Consider the following 20,847-nt stretch of genomic DNA (forward strand, 5'->3'; position numbering starts at 1 on the left):
CTGAGTAAAGGATAACGCCCTGACCCTTCTGCAACATCCCTGAAATACTCAGACCAAGACAGAAACTCCTTTCGAGTTCACATTGGGAATTTGCATTAATCAAGTCCTGTAGATCTGTAATTTACACCTTATAGAGGACAAGAGGTAAAATGCAGGAAAGACCAATTGGCAGAGGACACACCCACCACAATAAGCCAAATATATATAAACTCTAAAAACTTTGTTACCTTTTGCTTTACTGTGGGAATGAGACCGTTGTACCAGCCGCACTGAGACATTTCAAATGATTCCAAACATGTATAATCCTGTATAGTTCTTGTTCACAGTAACCCATGTAAATTTTCTGTGAATTTTAAAGGAGAGATGGGGGAAGAGGCATTGAAGGGAAAGAAATGTACATTTAGGCGATACTTTAGTGATAAACTCAGTGTGAGGTCCTCATGGATGGGGACGCTAAATGCACAAGTGTGAGTTTAGATGGTAATTTCCTTTTTTTTTTCTCAGAGAGTTGCCATCTCTTATAGTTCTTCCAGTTTTAATAGTATTACAACCATGTACATTTAATGTTGTTGTTCATGAGAGAATGGACTTTTTTTTTTGTTAATGTATTTTAGTATCAGGCTCAATCGTGGGTTTTCGCTTTAATAACTTCTGTACCGTCCTGTCCTGTTTATGACATATATATAATATAAAACAGGCCTCTGGTTCTTCAGACATGTCTTTAACACTGAACAGAGACTTGGCTCAGACATATCCCTTACTTAATAACTATTCCTCTGAGCTACAAATCTACATCACACTGAGCATTTCAAAGGACCGCTGTCTGACCTCTTGAAAGATTTACAGCCTTTCTGCCATATCAGATTAATTTAGATCCATATATGTGCTCCATGGGGTCAGAGTCACATGCAGGATGTGTGAAAGCTGCTCGCATCACATTTCTGATAATGTTAAAGTATGATGGTAGGATCAAATCAGGCATCAACAAAGTAATGAAACCCAGCCATTACACCGCATACACATACAGTGGCCTAATATTGTAATGTATTTGGGCATTTACCAATCAAAAAATATTTTGTTTATTCCTGTAAAAGCTAATGCCATTTTGGTTTAATATTTGTTTTCATCTTATGCCATGACAACAATTTTACCATTTAAATTAAATGTTTTTTAGTTATATATTAAAATGTTTTTGTTTGTTTTTTAAGTTAAAAAAAATGCACCCTTGTGTACCTCACCATAACAGAAAAATAACTGATCCATCTGTAAGGCCTTTATTAACACCCAGGAGCAGTGTGGAGCACATTATGATGGATATAGATGCACTTTTATAGACTTCAAAAACAGTCACTGCCATTATAAAGCTTGGAAGAGCCAGGACATTTTAATATAACTTTGATTTTATTCATCTGAAAGAAGAATGTCATATACACATAGGATGACTTGAGGGTGAGTAAATCATGGGCTAATTAAATTTTTTGGATGAACTCCCTTTAAGGGAGAAAGGTTGGATTAGGTCGAAGAATGACCCCAGAATCCTCTGGTAACCAGCATAAGCACAATTTACTCACTGACAGGACATGAAGTTCACCAACACGTTTAGTAGAAGCTACAGCCAACAGAAATTACACTTCAATTACTTTATATCTACATCAGCCAACTGTGTAGATGGTGGTGTACAAAGGAACTCTAGAACAAGTGGTAAGTCCCACAAAGGAAAAGGAGTAGAACGAACAGTCTTTAAATGCCTTCAAAGAAGGTTCTGAGACCTCACGGAATCACCAACCGGGTCATGATAACCTGATATGGCAGCAACATAAACTTTTTAAGTGTAGGCCGCCTTGTTGTCATCAAATAGATGCTGCTAGAAACTCAATACTTTTGGCACAGTATAGTGAACTGGGTCAAATTCTTGATCCCCACACAAGGAAAAAAATATCCTCAAACAAGTAACATAAAGCTGTTGTGTTAAAGGAGCCCTAGCATTGCCAATAGTGTTAACCACGGCTGGTTCACAGTCCAGTAACTGTGAACTGGATCCATTGACCAAACCCAGAGCTGAAGATGAGCTGGATCTATGTGCCAAACACGGCTGTGCATCTGACAAAGGAAGTCTTGTCTGATGGTAAGCTGTCATGGTTCATCCTGAAACAGACTTAGAAGGAGAGGAAACCATGGCCTGACTGGCCATTGAGGTAATACTAAAAGCACCCTGTGCTTGTTTAGGAATATTCTGTGTAATGTCTCCCTCAGAAGTGGAAAAGGAGGGAACACATACAACTGGCAACTCTGTTGCCTTTCTCCATTTGAATCTTTTATTTGAGGTTTGAAAACAAACGCGGAAGAGAAGAAAATGACATTAAAGGTACACTATGTAGTATTTTTGCAGGAAAATATCCAAAAACCACTAGGCCAGTGATATATATTTTGTTCAGTTGAGTACTTACAATATCCCAAATGTTTCCAACCATTTGTAAATTATGAGAGAATTGCTATTTTAACCAAGGACTGGGACGTTTCAGCATAGTGTTTGAGCGAGTCGCCTGTCAATCGCGTTACATCTGCATTACCCTCGGTTTTATTTGGCAAAAGCGTTTTTCTCTTAGCAGTGTGAACAAGTCACAGCAGCGCCGAGCGAACGCACAGACTAACGTCATAACATCATTTTAAACACACTTAAATGTATCTAATATGATAAACAGAGCTGCTTTACCTTATAATCATGACCGTAAAAAGCGTAAGTGCATGCGCCCGGTGACTTTGTCCCGTCCCGTCATAATAAAAGTCCCGATACTCGCGAGCCGTGTGTATGTATAACAATCGCTCCAGCGGCCGTGCTCAGCTCCACAACACTCGGTCCTGCTCTGCTTTATACTACAGTAACGTTAATAACCTCATCCATGAACATGATTTCTGCCCGAGTCCTATTTTCCACCGGCTGTGAGGTGAAGACCACATGTCCCAAGATACTGTGCTGACACTTGGCGTCATCAAACTACGGCTTTGTTTAGAATAGGCACCCTCCAATGGACGGAAAGTTGCATAGTGCACCTTTAATGACATCAATTTCATTTTTGGGTGAACTAACCCTTTAAGGCCCATCCTCTTAATATGTTCCAGCACAATCTTGGTGTTGTGTAGATCTTGTTGGGGCACATAACAGCCAATCGTCTAAGAAGGGAAGAATCTTCATGCCCTTGGACCAAAGAGGAGACAGACATTTTGACAGACAAAAGACAGACATTTTGTAAAAACACGAGGAGCCAGAAGAATGCCTGAAAGTTTAATCTTAGAAATGTCCTGTGGTGGGTAGCAATGGGAGCATGAAAGTAAGTGTCTTTCACAAGTCCACACTCAAAAAAGATGCCCCGGTACAGTTGGCAGTTCTCTTAATGTCTTTTTACAATCTTAAGGTAACCTTGCCTAAACAAGCCATACCTGGCACCGTACTGTTAGAAGGGTCGCTGAAAGTCTCCCATGCTCACATGACCCATAGTCAACAGAGCTCTCTGCAAGAACTAAGATACAGAAGCATCAACAATCGCTGACTCTAATGTGTTATTACAAGTAAGAACCAGCTGGTAGATGGTATTCTCGACTCGAGTTATATAGGCTACAGACTCATGTCTTCTTCAAGAGCATGCCAGTATGTCTCCAGTGCATTCTTGGGCGGGGTGCATTGCCTTTTAGAGCCTCATCTGGTGATACCACCAATAATTCTATCAGCTGTTCCCGGTGCACTTCCTACCCCAATGGAGTCAGCCTCAGCCATCGTGGGAAGAGTGCGGGCTGTCTTTGACCTCCTTCTAGGCACATTTGGACCTGTAAGTGCACTGGAGAATTCTGTCACAAAGTCCTCACACAGTGGCATTGTAAACACATTACTATCAGCAGCTTGTCTGAAGAAAACGTTGGTTGGAAACGGGCTGGACAGGCGATTTGTCTAGACCTAAACTAGCCCCCGCCTTCTGCAGAACAGGTAAAATATAATCTGGAGAAGATGGGCCTGCACCCTATAAATGTATAGGCCTACCGCTCGAACCACCTGCAGCAGGCAGGCTGGAGAAAATATCATGTGGGAAGGTGGGTTGCATGGCAGGTTTCACCAATTCTTCACCCAAAAATGTGAATTAGACACGCTCAGAGAGAGTGATTCTTTAGGATTCTTTGATGAATAGGAAGAACAGCATTTATTTGAAATGGAAAACTTTTGGAACACTATAAATGTCTTTACTGTCACTTTCATTTAATCACTTTAATGTGTCCTTGCTCATTTATTTTCTTCAAAAACATTTACACTAATAAGAAAACTCTTGAGCAGCAAATACCATATTGAAATAGCAAAATTATTTCATGCAATCATGCGACACTGTAGCCTAGAAATCTAGACGCACCCTAGCGTCAGCAAATTTAATCTGCCCGCAAGTGTCGTCTAGGAACTCTCAATACCCTTCTGAGCTGTATTCCTCTCACTCTGGACGGGCCAATCACATTGTGTATAGAGTCGGTGGACGGGGCCATAATGACGCCGGCCGAGTTGCGTTTGCGTGCTTCTAGTTAACACAGAAACTGGCGAACGGCGGCGGTCTTTCGAATCGGCTTTGACTGCGATTCTAGGAAGACATGGAGTTAAGCTTTTCTCTGAGAAAAGAACAAAACGGCACTGAAGTCAGTCTTAAAAAGGGAAGATGTGTTCGGAGTTTAGCCAACCGGATACGGTGAATGTTTAATCTATCAGCGAGCTCTTCTTTCACCTTCGTTACTCTGGTTGGTGTAGCGCTATCCTATCGTGTGCAGAGGGAGTTTGAAAGACAACCGTTTATCCCGCCCCTCGGATTGAGCCCTGTCTATGGTGAGTTTCCAGACCAAACATCTTGATGTGGGTCTGGCTTGTCAGGCTAGCGACACTGAAGACTGGAGTAATGAAGCTGAATTTTTTTAATTGTCATATTATTTCACAATATTACAGTTTTTACTGTATTTTTGATCAAATAAATGCAGCATAAGAGACTTTTTTCTAAAACAAAAAAGATTAATTTAATAATTATCACTACATAATTATTCCAGTAGTGTATGTTAGGGTCTAGTCTAGCTTAAAAAATGCAGTCAGTTAAAGGCCTTATGATATAATGAGTGGATTTTGGACACTGTCCACCTTGACTCCACTTAAGCTTTCTTACACTGAGTTTAACTTGAGAATTTTGAAAAAGATGTGGTCAGGCAAGTTACAGTATGTGACCAATGATTAAATTGTCTTAAAACCTGCAGTGAGAGCCAGAGAAAAATTGATAAAACAGACATCCCCTATACACAATACTGACCCAGCAACCTCCAAACATAGAGAATCACTCTCTAGCAACCAGACACAAACATACACAAGCTAAGGTCGTGAATCTTTTCTTCTTCTTTTTTTTCCTTCTATAAACATCCCAATTAGTGTCTCGTCTGTGTGTCATGACATGGCACATGATTATATGGGTCGAACTGTCTTCATTTACCCCTTGACTCAATAAACACTCTTACTAGATATATGTCTGAGTTTGTGTCCTTAGATTCTCTCTTTCTATAACTCGTTCCCCCCCCCCTCTCTCTCTCTCTTTCTGTCTCTGTAGGTGTATTACTGTCGCTCATTGGCTATTGCCTATATTGAGCACACAGTGCTGCAACGTTTCCATGATCTGATTAAGGATGAACAGACTCCAGCTGCTCTCAGATCAGTGCTGGGGCGTCTCTGTGCTCTCTATGGCCTGTGGACTCTTAGCAACCACATGGCCATCCTGTATCAAGGTAAACAGCATATGAAAATGATTTCTGAAGGATCATGTCACACTAAAGACCGAAGTAATGACTGCTGAAAATTCAGCTTTGTCATCACAGGAAGAAATTACATTTTAAAATGTATTTAAATAGTTATTTTAAATTGTAATAATATTTCATGATATTACTGATTGTATACTTTATTTTTGATCAAATAAATGTGGCTTTGATGAACATAAGACACTTATTTTTAAAAAACATTTAAAATTCTTACCTGCCCCAACACTAAGGATGTTAGTGCAGCTCATTTGAAGGTTTTTTTATTTTTTTTATTTTTCTAATTTGATTGTGGTCTGTTTGTGTTTGTAGGAAGTTATGTTTCTGGTCGGCAGCCGGTTGACTTCATCCAGACAGCCATTCTCACTCTGTGTGGGCAGGTTAGTGTCGTGTTAGTTGTAGTTACAGACACCCTCATTAATAAGTGCATGATGATATAAACATCAGGAAGGCTTTTAAATTGCTGGAGCACTTTCACTATCTCTTTGTAGCTGAAGGATGATGCCGTGGCGCTGGTTGATGTGATCGCCCCTCCTGACTTCATCCTGAACTCGCCCATTGGCAAAGCAGATGGTGAGGTAAGAGAACACATACAAAGACACACATGTGTACATGAAGTACTCGCCAGTCCTCCATTGTGACTGTGGAATCACTTACAAAGACAAGAGCTGCAGAAGTGATCATCTCATTTACTGTGACTCAAAAAATGACTATAGTGAGTTTTTTGTAGTGACTATTAATTAGACATCTTAATGTGTTTTAATGTTTAAAAAAGTAAAGGTATTTTTTTGTTATCATTTAAAGGAAGTGTATGTAAGATTGTGGCCAAAACTGGTACTGCAGGTGTATCCCCTCTCCCCCTCCCCCTCCCCCCTGACTCGAGGTTGCCAGATAGTCTGCAGGATCCAGCAGGAACGTTTGTAGCTGCAGCTGTGGTAACTAGAGCAGATCTGGCAACCCGGATGCCCAAACACTACTGACTTTGTGATTGGTCGATAGGTGGGGCGGAGCTTGAGGCCAAAACACAACATGTCAACATCAACATCAGTTGAGGGCTGCAACAACAATGATTTCTTAATGTCTAGTGACATACCAGGGCCATTTTATGATTAATTGAAATACATTTCTTACATATTGTTCCTTTAATGATTTTGTGAATCTAAAGCACTCACATTCATTTTTATTTGGTGCAGAATTAGATGTAAAAAAAGTAACTGTAGTTGTTTTGCTACTGCCAATAGATACACAGACATACTGATGTTAGCATGTAAGATATGCTGCTGCTGAATAATGAATGAATAGACATAAATCCTATAGCAGGTGGAGCTCGGGGAGGTAGAGGGTTTCAGAGGGCTACCCTATGGCAAACACTGAACCAGTCTATTTAAATGTTAAGCAAGCATTGGAAGCAAAAGAACAATAAGCTTGTTCCATGTGGTAATGGTGTGATAAAATACATAAATAAAAAAGACAAATAAAATACATAAATCTCTCATTTCAGGGGGATATGAGGGGGGGAGCACGATCATTTGAATATATTCCCAGGTTTCTACTGATACAAAGCCATATGCTAAATTGCTGAAGTAACCTTTAAATTTTTTGAAAGTCTTTTGGACATGCTGGAGTAGACTTTACAGAGTGCTTGACTCATGCATTGCCAATACAAGATCTTGTCCAAAAATTGATGCACCTATTGATAGAAATAAATGTGATGTTATTTCCATCAAGAGGTACATAAAAAATCCACTTAAACAACAAATACACACACACACATACACACACACAAACCATGCAAACACACATACTTTGTATATACACTATATTGCCAAAAGTATTGCCCTGCGTCCCAATTCGCATACTATTTATACTAAATAGTATTAGAAAATAGAATTAGTATGTCCCAAACCATAGTATGCTGAAAAGAGTATTCCAAAGATACCCGGATGGTCTACTATTTCTTGTCAGAATTCGAAGTGCAGATCAACTTAACTCTTAACGGCTGATATTGCCCACAACCCATTGCGAGAACTACGAACATGGATAAAAAGTTTTTAAAAACTACAAACATGACGGATATGTAAGTCCGATGGTTATTAGAGAGGTTTAGATAAAGGTTTGACTGATCAATTATTGTGAAATATTGTAAAATATTGTAAATATTCTGTATTTACTAAATGTTTAATGGAATATATATATATATATATATATATATATATATATATATATATATATATATATATATATATATATATATATATATATATATAGATATAGATATTCCATTAAACATTTAGTAAATACAGAAACAGTAATGATAAAAATATGACATGTAAACATACAAATAGTCATAACAGTGGCCTTACATTTTTTATGTCTTTAAATGTCAAAATAACATTTAGTTTTACATTTAGATCAAGGTCCTATTTATATGTAATACATATTCCATTAAACATTTAGTAAATACAGAAACACATACACACACACACAAAGTTGTTTACGGATTTGGAAATATAGAATAATTTTTCCTTCTAGTATATTAACTAAGTTGACCGGTGAAGCTGATGTGGTGATGCAATATTCACTAGTGGTGATGCAATATTTACTGGAAGATATTACAACTTAATATGTCACACAAAGGGGGTAAAGTCAACATCACCTAATAAAATCAACAATTATTAGAACTTTGGGTGAAACATTTACTTCCTCTTGTCACAAAACAAAAAAGAATCAAAAAGTTAAAAAGTCTAGTTAATTAAAACAAACTGGGCAAGCTGGAGGGTTTTTCCATTGTATAAGACACTGCCCTTAAGGGGGTTTAATTAATCCCTTAGAAACAACATTCTGACTAGACATTAACGTTACTCATCCCTCCAGTCATTCTCACAGCACTTGTTTGGCAGGCCACTCATTTCTACGTTTAAGAAAGAACAGTGCCTTACTGAAACACTAGACAGAGCACTCACATACAGTGCATCCGGAAAGTATTCACAGCGCTTCACTTTTTCCACATTTTGTTATGTTAGCCTTATACCAAACTGGATTAAATGCCTTTTTTCCTCAATTCTACAAACAATACCCCGCAATGACAACATGAACGAAGTTTGTTTGAAATCTTTGCAAATTTATTAAAGGGGTGATGAATTGAGAAATCAACTTTCCCTTGAGCTTTTGATATATAAAAGGTCATGGTAATATCAGATTATCCTGTGAATTTCAGAGCTGAAAACTTCCTTGTTAGTCAAAGAAAAGCTTTTATAGACAACAGGCCCAGAAAACGACCGTGCGCTTCATCCTGACGTCATCCTGTGGCGAAACATCGCCTCTACAGAATATTAAGCATGTGTAATTCAGTAGCCCCGCCCATTGACTCATCGGATCACGCTAGCCAGCAGCAATAAACACGTTGAAGAAGATGGCAAGATATTGTGGAAGAACACAGGCGCTGCATAAGCTTCCTTTGGATCCTAATATTAGGAATGTATGATACTTAATTTATTTTTAATGACGCTCCAGCTCACTTGGGGAAGAAAATTTGCGTGTTCGCATTAATTCACTGCGAAATCATTTGTCAACAAGTCTTAGATGCTGGATTTGCAGACACAATGTTGTGCCTTCTATATTGGATCCGACAGAAATGCATTGATCGCAGGTGGATGAGAAATAAATAATTGTGTTTGTTTGATAAAAACGTTTACAAGCCCTGTGATCAAGAGAATCATCCTGGTTGCCGCTTTTAAATCAATCTCTCTCTCGTGTGTACTGAACTGACAGGGGCATAGATATGACAGGAGCGGAAGCTCATTAAATATGCAAATCTTATCCAATCCTAGCCGTGGGCGTTTGCTTCCAAGTCTCCAGTGTGGCATGCCCATCAAAACCCAATCAGAAGAGAGCCTCAAAACCAGTGTAGAAAATAGCCTATTTCTTATTAGTTATGATGTTTTTGAATGTAAAAACCACACAAACATCATTAATTGACCTCAGACAACAGTATAAAAAAAATAAAAAGCCAGTTCATGACACCTTTAAAAAAAAAAAAATCACGCACATTTTTAACAGCCTTTGCTTGATACTTTGTGCCAATTACTGCCTGAAGTCTTTTGCGAGTATGATGTATGAGTATGATGCTACAAGATTGGCGTGCCTATTTTTGGGCAGTTTCTCCCATTCTTCTATGCAGGACCTCTCAAGCTCCCTCAGGTTGGATGGGGAGCATCAGTGCACAGCTATTTTCAGATCTCTCCAAAGATTTTAAATCACTCACAGAGTTGTCCTGTTGCCACTCCTTTGTTATTTTGGCTGTGTGCTTAGGGTTGTTGTCCTGTTGGAAGATTAACCTTCGAACCAGTCTGAGGTCTAGAGCCCTCTAGAGCAGGTTTCATCAAGGATGTCTCTGTACATTGCTTCATTCATATTTCTCTCGATCCTGACTAGTCTCCCAGTTCCTGCAGCTGAAAAACATCCCCACAGCATGATACTGCCACCACCATGCTTCACTGTTGGGATGATATTGAGCAATGAGGAGGAGAGGACGCTGGCGTTGTCTGTTCACCACTTCTCCACCCAAAATCAAGTTAACTGTACAGTTAGATTTAGATTTTATTTTATTTTATTATGACCGTGACTAGTCTAACAGTCAGAACTACAATTGGGACTGTTTCTGATTGCTGGCAGCCCCTGAAAGGACGTTGTTTGCCTTGTTTCACCGCTGTTTTTGTTTGAGTTGTTGCGGTTTCTTCTGGTTTGAAGGACATTTGAAGTTGCTTGCTGTGGCTGCTCTCTCTTCTGGGTGTAGGCTGCTCATTGGTGGTCTCCCTCGGGCTTGAACTGCAAGGTGGCTGAGGGTGCCGGTTCATTGGCGGTGTTTGCACCGAGCTAGCGTCATCAGCGTCCGGCATGATGTTGAGATGTTCTGCTTCTCGGCTGCTGAGTCCCGTTGTTCCGTCTTGCATTTCGGCCATGGACCGGCTTGAACTTCTGCGCCGACCCCGGTGTGTCTACAGAAGTGTCGGAAAGAATTGTTTGCCTCCTGCATGATGCTGCAGCGATCCCCATCACCTGGTCTTCAGCTGTGTGTGTCCTGTCTCGACGACGTCATCAGGACACTGCCGAATTGGGAATATGTAACAATAGAGCCTCTAGCGCTGGGAGAAATGTAAAACATGGAGTGGACCACAGTTGTACCGTGGAGCTTACAGAGACTTCCACAATCAGCTCTGTTTTCTGTTCAGAAGAGCTTTTGTGTTGATTGTTTATATTATTCTATATTTTTATTTAATTTCTTGTTATTTTTCCCTTTTCCATTGTTGCACTTTGAGATTCTTCGGAATGAAAAGTGCATTATAAATAAAATCTTTTATTATTATTATTTTTATTATTATTATTATTATTATTATTATTATATTGACCAGGTGATGCACATTGCCTGTTTTCCTCCAGACATGACACTTGCCATTCAAGCCAAAGAGATATCCTTATCTCTCACCTTGAACACAGAGTAGGTTTAAAAAGTTCAGTTTTAAAATGGTTTAAATCCTATGTAAGCGATAGATACTTTTCAGTCAACTATGGAAACGCGATCTCTATAAAAAGACACCTCCCGTGGGGTATGACGCAAGGGGTCTATACTTTCTCCAACACTTTTCTCTTTGTATTTGTTCCCGTTGGGTAGCATTTAGAGGCAATACGGAGTATCTTTCCACTGTTTTGCCAAATGAGATTGCCCCTCAGGCACCCGTAAAAATCCCTTGAAAAATCCCTTGAAACATGAGGGCTTAATGCTGCCTTCATGTGCTATCGGAAGTTTCCTACTTCCCGCTTCAGAAGTCGTGATTACGAGCTTGTTGTGTTCAGGTGCTTTGTTGTCGGAAAGAATGGAGGACGCCAGGTTCATACTTTTGTGCGTCTTTGGAAAATGTTATTTTAACACTATAACCATTTCAGTAATTTCCCGGTCCCAGAAAATCATAGAATCACAGGCAAACATAGCAGCACCACATGAAAGATTATCGTTTATAATCACATTCACAATAAAGGCATAATGTAGACAACAAAGGCTGCTTAAAGTCTAAAATGAATATAGTTTTCAGCCATACACGATCCTATTGTATAGCTACTTTTACCACACTATCTAGAGATAGTCAGACTATTCTAAAAATGTGGTCAACTAGATGCAATTTTCGATGTGTTTAAAATACACAATATGCTTCAAATGATTATTAATTTTTTTAAATATGTACTACTTTAACAACAAGACAATTAAATTGTAGTGGAAAAAAACCTAATAAAACACCTTCCACAGCAGAAATTCGTCTCCCATCCGCCATTTTTAACGGTTATGCCACGCCCATCTCGGAAACTTGGGTATCAAAATTATTTCCGAACTTCCCAGTGGTAAACAAGACATCAGAGGGCGTTCATGTGCAATTTTTACCTCAAACTCATATTTACGATAATTCCGATACCACGTGAAGGCAGCACTAATACACAAGGGCTAATGACAGGACAAGGGACACCTGTGAACAACGATCAACCCATAAACCAATGACAACAGGACACAGGAACACAGGGCAAGAACACATGAGGGCATGGAATCACATGACAATAGAACACATGACAAAACCAGGAAGTGCATGACAAAACATGACAGTGAACATGATAAACTTAAAAACATGAACAATAACCCAAAACACCCTGTGACAACATTTGCAAAGATCTCAAATGAACTTCTTTAATGTTGTCAATATGGGGTATTGTTTGTAGAATTGGGGGGGGGGGGGGGGGGGGGGGATATATATTTAATCCATTTTGGAATAAGGCTATAACTAGCCTGACGTGGCCATACTCAATTTCTAGTCAGAATATGAGTCTGATACTGCTCCATTGGGCTTTAATTATGGGACGTGTTTTAACCAAACCAGTAAAGATATCAACTGGATAGACCTACAACCAATCAGAGCAAAGAAGCGACGCATTACGTTAAGCTATTGTTTAGGTCTAATAGCTGGCAGGTTTTGTTGTAAAAATTTGGCCAGCCTGTCTGCACGCGCACTGGAATAAACGATCTTTGCCGGTGTTGTAAAAAAAGAAAGGATACACAGAGAATTTACCAACATGATCCTAACTTCAGAGAGAAATAGTGAAGGTGAATGCTCGAACAAGCTCTCCGTTTAAGAAGTTAACAAAAATAATCCAAGCGCCTTTAATTATGTGCATGATTACTTTACTGTTGATCATCTGTCCATCATCGTCTAAAGCCCGCCCTGATGATTTCATTGGTCCGAACAGTTTCTGTTCATGCATAATCACTCCTCTATGGATCAAGTCCAGACCGAACTGCCCGACCTAAAAATGCTGTGGGCGGGGCTGAGTTCGGCAGGCATCCAGACTAGGCTGTAACAACAAAATATGGAAAAATACTGTGAATACTTTCTGGATGCTCTGTACACTCCCCACTGACACACAGAGCTTTATACTGTGTCCCCTGCTGAGTGAGACACTTTTCATGTTTACAGTTGGTTAGATGCTTACTGGAAATAATCTCTTCACTATGGCATTGAGTTAATTTTCTGACTCATCTGAGTTTCTCATAAATGTCTTAATTTATGAAAGCTCTCCACATGCTTGTTTTCTGACTGTCACATGACTTGACCTTATTTTGATGTTTTTTGTAATCAATGCCTTTGTGATTCAGTATCTGTCTGTTTCTCATGTGTTTCAGCTCTACAAAAACCTGTGGTCTACAGTCATGCAGGGAAAGAACGTCCTGGAACGGCCATCTTGGTGGGCTGAGTTTTGCTCTGACAAACCTGCAGTTGGATCTTTCCGAGCCAAACTGTAACACCTCGCACTGGTCAGCTGTTAGGCCGGCGACACACTGTAAGCGTAGCGTGAACGTGTCTGCTGTGTGGCGTGTCTGTTTTTATTTCGGCTCACATGTTAACAGATTGAAGCTTGCACACTGCCTGCGTGACGCGTAGAAAACGTGTGCATGCTAGAAATAGAACAGATGCCTATTTTTCACGCAACACGCGAGCGTGTTGGAAGCGTTTCCAGGCAAAATAGAATAGGAAAAGATGTTTATATGTAATTTTGACATGAATAAATATGAATAAATTACATTGTCATGTTTGAACATCTCTAGGTTAACAGAAATGCAGATATAGGCCTAATTGAATTAATAATTAAAAAAACCTTTTTAGCGATTTTGAAATATTGTACCTGTCAATAAAGAACAAAATATTCTGCCGACATTGTCTTTGCTATATCAGTAGGCTATATATTTATATTTAACATGAAGTATAGGCCTTCCTTGTACATCAATAGAAGCAGCAGCACCGCGTCAGACACGCTTCTGAAGTGCAAAGACAGAGAAAACGCCAAGAAGCCGCCCGCTGCTGACAAACAGAAACCCCACGCTCACACCACACTTGCAGTGTGTCTCCGGCCTTAGGAAACAGGATGCAGATATTTGTCTGCTTGTCCTTAAAGCCAAACCGTTTTATGATATTTTAATACTGTCATACAGTTGTCATTGATAAATTCAGCCTTGCTTATAAAAGGTTAAATGAGCTTATGTAATAATGTTGATCTCTGTAAATTTATGAACAGATTCACTCAAATTTACTAAGATCAGCATAAAGCAAGATTTGTGGTGTACTGTAAACATTAACAATATCAATAACACTTTCCAATTCATTGTGCCATGATGACTTCTTCAGTTTGGTTTGACTATAAATAATAAGGTTTTGACTATAATAAGGTTTGAGTTATGGGTCATCAGATCTATTGTTTCAATGCACAAACAACTAAATAATAACAAAACCCTCAATGTGCTCGGAGACTGAACAGTCAACTAGATCTACTTTGTGAATATGAATATTTCTTGAGTAGATTGTGAATATCCATGAGTGATTTTTTTCACATAATGTCATTTTGATTGTGGATGAATGATTTGGAGCACAAATCCTTGCATTTAATATGTTAAATGTAAATAATATGCAAGAATGTAATTATAAAAATTGTGACCTTTTTATCAACATAAATACTTTTAAATACTTCTAACTGGACTCTTTTTTATTTAAATATGAATGCAGTGCAACTGTATGGTATATTATCAGAAAGCGCTGTAGTTTGACATCTCGAATATTGAATTAAACCATTAGCCTATAAACTGATAATAATTGAGATGCCTGACTCAGAGATGGTTTTCCCCATTTAAAGATTACTGTGCAGTGCATTAGCACTCTTAACACAGGTGCTATTGACATCTAATGGATTTGGGTGAAGATGGACCATTGTTAAAGGACAACTCCGGCAAATTTTTAAGTTTATCTTGATCGTTATATCTTTGTGAGTACAGACGTAAAGGGTGTCTTTGTGCCTCTTAACAGACACAAAATGCAATTAAAATCTATGTCCAACATGAACAGGTCCCTCACATGACAATGAGATGTGTTTAGCCAGTTAGCCATTGTTTAAATTCAATTCTCATTGTCTTAATGTTTTAGACGGCTAGCTATGTCTCGCGCTGAAGTCCAGTGGGGACTCAGCGGTAGACAGAAAAAAGGAGGAAATGCTTCTTGTCCAGTTGGGGAAGAACTTTGTGTGTGTAAAGCAAGATTTTAAATTACTGCGCATCTTTCCTCAAGCCGTGTGTGCCCAAATGGAAGGATAAATGGAAGGAAAAATAAAGTGTACATTACCTCCACAGTGGCTGCAAATCAGCGCTGATCGCACACGATACTTTAGTTACTCACTTTCTTACATGACTGACAGTCCCTCCGAAATAAACTGTCTTGAATTATATGCTGTAAATCCAACCGTTCACTGAACTGAGACATGATTTGCTGAGAGAACCGATGAACTCACGAGCAGCTGATACTGAGCATGTGCAAGTAACTGAACGAGCAGCGGGATCAGCAGAACAGATTCGAAAACAGTTTCTCTCGGACACGTTCAATACTGAGGACCAACGAGCCGATGAGCAGAGCCTCTTTATACACACGACGCTCTTCCTCAACTGGACTATTTTTCCGTCTACTGCAGGACTTCAGCGCGAGACACAGATAGCCGCTAAGTGTGACTAAGTGTGACTAGTGGCTAAACACATCTCATTGTCATGTGAGGGACCTGTTCATGTTGGACAGACATTTTAATTGCATTTTGTGTCTGTTAAGAGGCACAAATACACCCTTTATGTGTATGCCCCCTAAAGCTGCCGTTTTAGCTGATGGGGGGTTCTGAGCATTAACTGTAATAACTCCGTGTTGCAAGCACCAATCCGGTTCATTTTTTTTTCTGTACTCACAAAGATATAATGATCAAGATAAACTTAAAAATTCGCCAGAGTTGTCCTTTAAGTGGAAGTGCAGGTGAGAATGTTTAAAAAAAACTGTCTGTCTGCATGCATGCAACCAACAGAGAATGAGCACTTTATTAGAAAACTGGATACTTTACAAATGAGTTGTACTGGGAATAATAGTTCCAAGAGTGGGGGCTTGTAGCAATTACAAAGAAGAACCATTTTAGTTTCCCCTAAGAACATTTCAGTGAAGAGTTCTAAAAAAAAGTGTAGAATGTTTTTCTACTATAAAGATTTTTTATTTATTTTTTTGAGATGGAAAGATTCCAATCCACAAATCTGATACGATGCAGCCTGGAATCACATTATGTTTGTTCATTTGGCCAGAGGAGAACTGGTAAATGGTTTCTCCAAAGGTTTTTCTTAACGGGTTCCTTTGGGTTCCTCTCCGCTATCGCTTTTGGCTTGCTTAGTTGGAGTTTAAAAATTCACTTCATATTTAGTAATAATATTACAGTCAGATGAGAACAAAACTTGAACTGAATTGAGCTGGATGGTGACACTAAAGCTGCTTTATAGCTGGATTTGATCGACGCTGAACTGGATTGAATCAACGTTGATCTGACTTGAGCTGAAAAGTGCCATTTTTGCATTTTGCTGCTTAGGTGAAATGAACTTGCTTCATAATTGATTAACTTTACACAGTTTACACAACTGAACTGAAGTAACGGTAACTGAAGTAACCTTAAAAGCTATTTCAGAAGTTGTTATGATTAGTATGAATGTGGTTTGCTAATGCGAATATGGTAGATCTTGCTATTGGCCAAGCTATTTAATCCTAAACTGATCTAGGGATTCTAATGATTTATCCTGATGTTTCACTTGTGTTTGGATGTATTATTTAGATACAGATCAAGGTTTAAAGACTACGATTGCACTGTAAAAAAATATTTAGAAAAAAAGTTACCTGGTTGCCTTAAAATTTTGAGTTCATTGAAATAAAAATTTTGAGTTAATACAATAAACATTTTTTGAGATTCCACAACCTTTATTAGAATATTATTAAAATATTTTGTAAGCATATTGGGTAATAGTGTGTGTGTTATTGCCAAATAATGCTATTTTCATGATTTATCAATTTTTTTATGTGGTTCAGATACAATAATATTTTGAGTTTCTATTTATTAAACAAATTTCCCTCATTGTATCAACTCAAAATTTTAATTTCAATAAACTCAAAATTTTAAGGCAACCAGGTTATTTACTTTTTTAAGTTAAACCCAACAATTTGTTTTACAGTGTGTGGAATTCCTACACTGCCAAACATATACACAGACTTATTTAACAAAATATTTGTATTGTGGATTTGTCCTCTTTAGCATCTTATTCTCAGCACTTGTTGCTATGTTGTCGTCTTTTGTGCACTCTTTGTGTGCCTGCTACACTGTGTGTGTGATTTGAATTCCACACATTAACCTGACGTCTCTGGCGATGACTCTGGACAAAAGTGCGCACTTCAGTGTCAAGTCTGTGTTTGTGTTTCTGCAAGAGCGTGTCTAACTGAATTAACATCCTTACACACACACACACACACTTCTATAGTGTATATTACATGTACATTACCATCTGATACCACAGTACTTTTAGTAGTCCCAATGGCTGAAAGGAAATCCTTATAACCCTTTATAACACTTATAAATAGAAATACTGTAAAAATGTAGACTAGCTATTTTGGTTTCAGACCATGTTTAGAAGTGGAACCAATGTCTGGCATGCACTTTAGGAACTATAATTAGCAATTAGCTGCATAGAATATTATTACAGGACAACACACCCTGTGTAACACATCTTTGTTTAATTTATTTCTTCATACCATGTCTTTATTTACCAAGCTTGTAGACAGCAAGATCCGTTCTAAGTTAAACCGCTTGGGTGTGTTGGCATAGCACTTTAGCCACAACACCATACTAATATGATAAACCCAAACAGAGCTAGTCATCTGCTGACCCAATGTCAAGTTTCTGTTTATCCTAACTCTTGAAAGACTCGATCCTGATTTCCTCCATGGTCACATGTGGTTTGGCCTAAATGCTGTGCTTCAGCACAAATTACATGACTTCATATGATATATATATACTGTATAAGTGTGTGTTTCTTTTTGGGTTTTAGTCAGATTTAAGGGCAAATTAAATCAGCATGTTTGACAACTGCAAATCTGGAAAGTTGTTACATTTCTGAGGAAAAGCATTTAAGAGTCATGGCATGTATTCTTTAATTATTTTAAAATGTTCTTTTTATAAATTTATTATTTATTTATTTCTGTTATATTTTCTACCCTCATTCTGGCCCTCTGTCTGAAATTATCAGTTGTAAGGGTTTGTTCACCCCAAAATTAAAATGTTGTCTTTAATTACTCACCCTCATGTTGTTCCAAAACAAGCCGGTGTTCTGAACCCAGAAACGGTGCACTGTGTTTACAATGTGAACAGCGTAGAAGACAGACATGGAAGGGAAGAAATTGTTGAATGAAGTTCTTGGATTTCATCCAAAATATCTTAATTTGTGTTCTAAAGATGAATGAAGGTCTTACAGGTTTGGAACGACAAGAAGGTGAGTAATTAATGAGAGAATTTTCATTTCGGTTTAACCCTTTAAGGCTTGTCAGCAAATGGCCACTGTTATGACTGGAATATTGAAGTATTCCACATTATTTCACATGAGTAAGTGCTTAGAAATCATTATCTATGTAAAACCCTCATTTACAAAGCATTATGAAATTGTTTATTTGCGCTTTGAGATGTAGCTGATGTCAGATTCAATATAGTAGGCTGCTTTATCTTTCAACCATGGTTTCTTTGCTTCTCTTTTGCCATGGAAACTTTTCATTACTCTGCACCTCGCTTACAAAACAGTCTGCAGTCAAATGCTCTGAATAAACATAATCACCTGAACCGATTTAAAAACACCAATAAAAATAAACCAACCACTTGTTCCTGACACTGGGGTCTTTCTGAGGGCGATGCAAACTCCATTTCTCCTGTTTTCGAGAGTAGTTCAAGCACAAGTCAGTCAGAAGTTCTGTATATTGTGATGCTCTGCTGGAGACAAGTGTCAGCTGTTAAATGACTGAGAGCAAGTGGGCGTGGCCAATGGTGTGATGCTATCATAGACAGTAAAAGAAATGGACAGAGCTAGCCCATAGACTTCAACGGCGGAAAATGAGGCCAATCGAGGCACTCACTTCCTGATGGCTGAGCGAACTGCGCAGGCTCAGACTGAACTTGACGACGTAGATGTGACGTAAGCAACCTGTCTGACAGTTGTAGGTCTTCTAGTAGTTGTGAAAAGTGAAATCTGAATCACGTTATTTAAATATTTTCTCCCGTTGCTTTTGGCTCACTATGGGCTTCTCCCCATTCTTCTCCCTTGACTTTATCGGACTTTGTTTCCACGTCCCCCCGACTGCCTCATAGACAGTAAAAAATTGTTTCTGAGCGTCTCCTCCTGTCTATACGGTAATTTCTCAACTGTGCGACAGAGTCGCGTTGGTTATGACGCAATCGTTAGCCTATTTTTACAAAAATAGCTTCTAGGGGGCGATGCAAGATAAGATACAAGGCTTGTAAGATACAAGGTAATGGAGCCTTTTATGCATTGTCGTGTTTTTTTAGAAATAAACAATGGACAAATGGAGTCTTTAAACGCCTCAGATGTAAAGTTATTCGCTGTCAAAGTGACTCAGAAATGAATGGGATGCTAACAGCAGGTGATGGCTTGGTTAGCAATGGCCGCCCCAATGGGAGGAACGCTTTCCGAGTGCTAGATTACCCCCTTGGGCAATCCCACAATATCGACACAAGCCATTTTTTGGATCTTGGTTAAATAAATGCTCATTACTACAGAGAACAATTTAAGCAATAAAACTTGCTTTTTTTAATGGTACAATTAACTCATATTTGTCAAAGAAAATTTAGAATTTCTCATGTCATCATGACCCCTTAAAATTGTATATGGGACCTACTGGAAAATACAGGATTTTTTTTAATTTATTTTTTCAGACAGACTGCACATCTGCAACATGACAAGCTTTCCATTTATAGAACGGCTTTCTAAAGCCCTTCATCTCAGAAAATACAACATTTAAGGTATTCTTGAAAAATTACAGCAGACAGGGGTGGGAGCCATTTCGCATCTATCAAATATCAAAATACATATTTAAAGCAAATGTGCTTGTGACTTTAAGATTTATATTTAACCATTGATGATGAATTGCTTTACAGTTTACTGTGTCTTCAAAATCTCTTTAGTTTGAAATTGGCAAAGAGTCAACAATCATAAGTCTTTACTTGTGTCCCAAATAACATTGTATGCACTATATTTATGCACTTTACTTTCTTGTGTATGAATTGGTTATTAAAGCCCACCGCTACTTACAGAAAGCTGTGACTCTTGATTGTGTCTAACAGAGAAGTGTCTAACATCCCACACTTTTTTTGGTTAAATAAGTGCATCATCAGCGTATTTGAAGTGTACTTTTTCTTAGAAAACACTACTACCAAATGACATTAAAAAATATGAGTATACGAATTTGGATGCATACGATTAAATGCGCAGATCTTGATGATCTTCAAAGAGACAGGCTTACTTTGATGAATAAGCTGTAAAATCATCATATGCAGCTTCAAATATGCAGCCATGTCATGTCTGGATTTTGTGATCCACAAGTCCTG

General features: G+C 38.5%; 1 protein-coding gene across 2 annotated transcripts in view; it reads left to right on the plus strand.

Moving 5' to 3' along the window:
- Nucleotides 1-14,877, plus strand: part of acox3 (acyl-CoA oxidase 3, pristanoyl) — a 36,134-nt gene extending 21,257 nt beyond the window's left edge. For both annotated transcript variants that reach the window (XM_067436611.1, XM_067436675.1), the window contains exons 15-18: nucleotides 5,613-5,787; nucleotides 6,127-6,194; nucleotides 6,306-6,392; nucleotides 13,535-14,877. In XM_067436611.1, the coding sequence (XP_067292712.1) occupies nucleotides 5,613-5,787; nucleotides 6,127-6,194; nucleotides 6,306-6,392; nucleotides 13,535-13,654 (450 nt within the window). In that variant the 3' untranslated portion in view covers nucleotides 13,655-14,877. The remainder of the gene's footprint in view (nucleotides 1-5,612; nucleotides 5,788-6,126; nucleotides 6,195-6,305; nucleotides 6,393-13,534) is intronic.
- The last annotated feature ends 5,970 nt before the right edge of the window (nucleotides 14,878-20,847 follow it).

The sequence above is a fragment of the Pseudorasbora parva genome, chromosome 1 (genome assembly GCF_024679245.1).
Source record: "Pseudorasbora parva isolate DD20220531a chromosome 1, ASM2467924v1, whole genome shotgun sequence".
Lineage (NCBI taxonomy): Eukaryota > Metazoa > Chordata > Actinopteri > Cypriniformes > Gobionidae > Pseudorasbora > Pseudorasbora parva.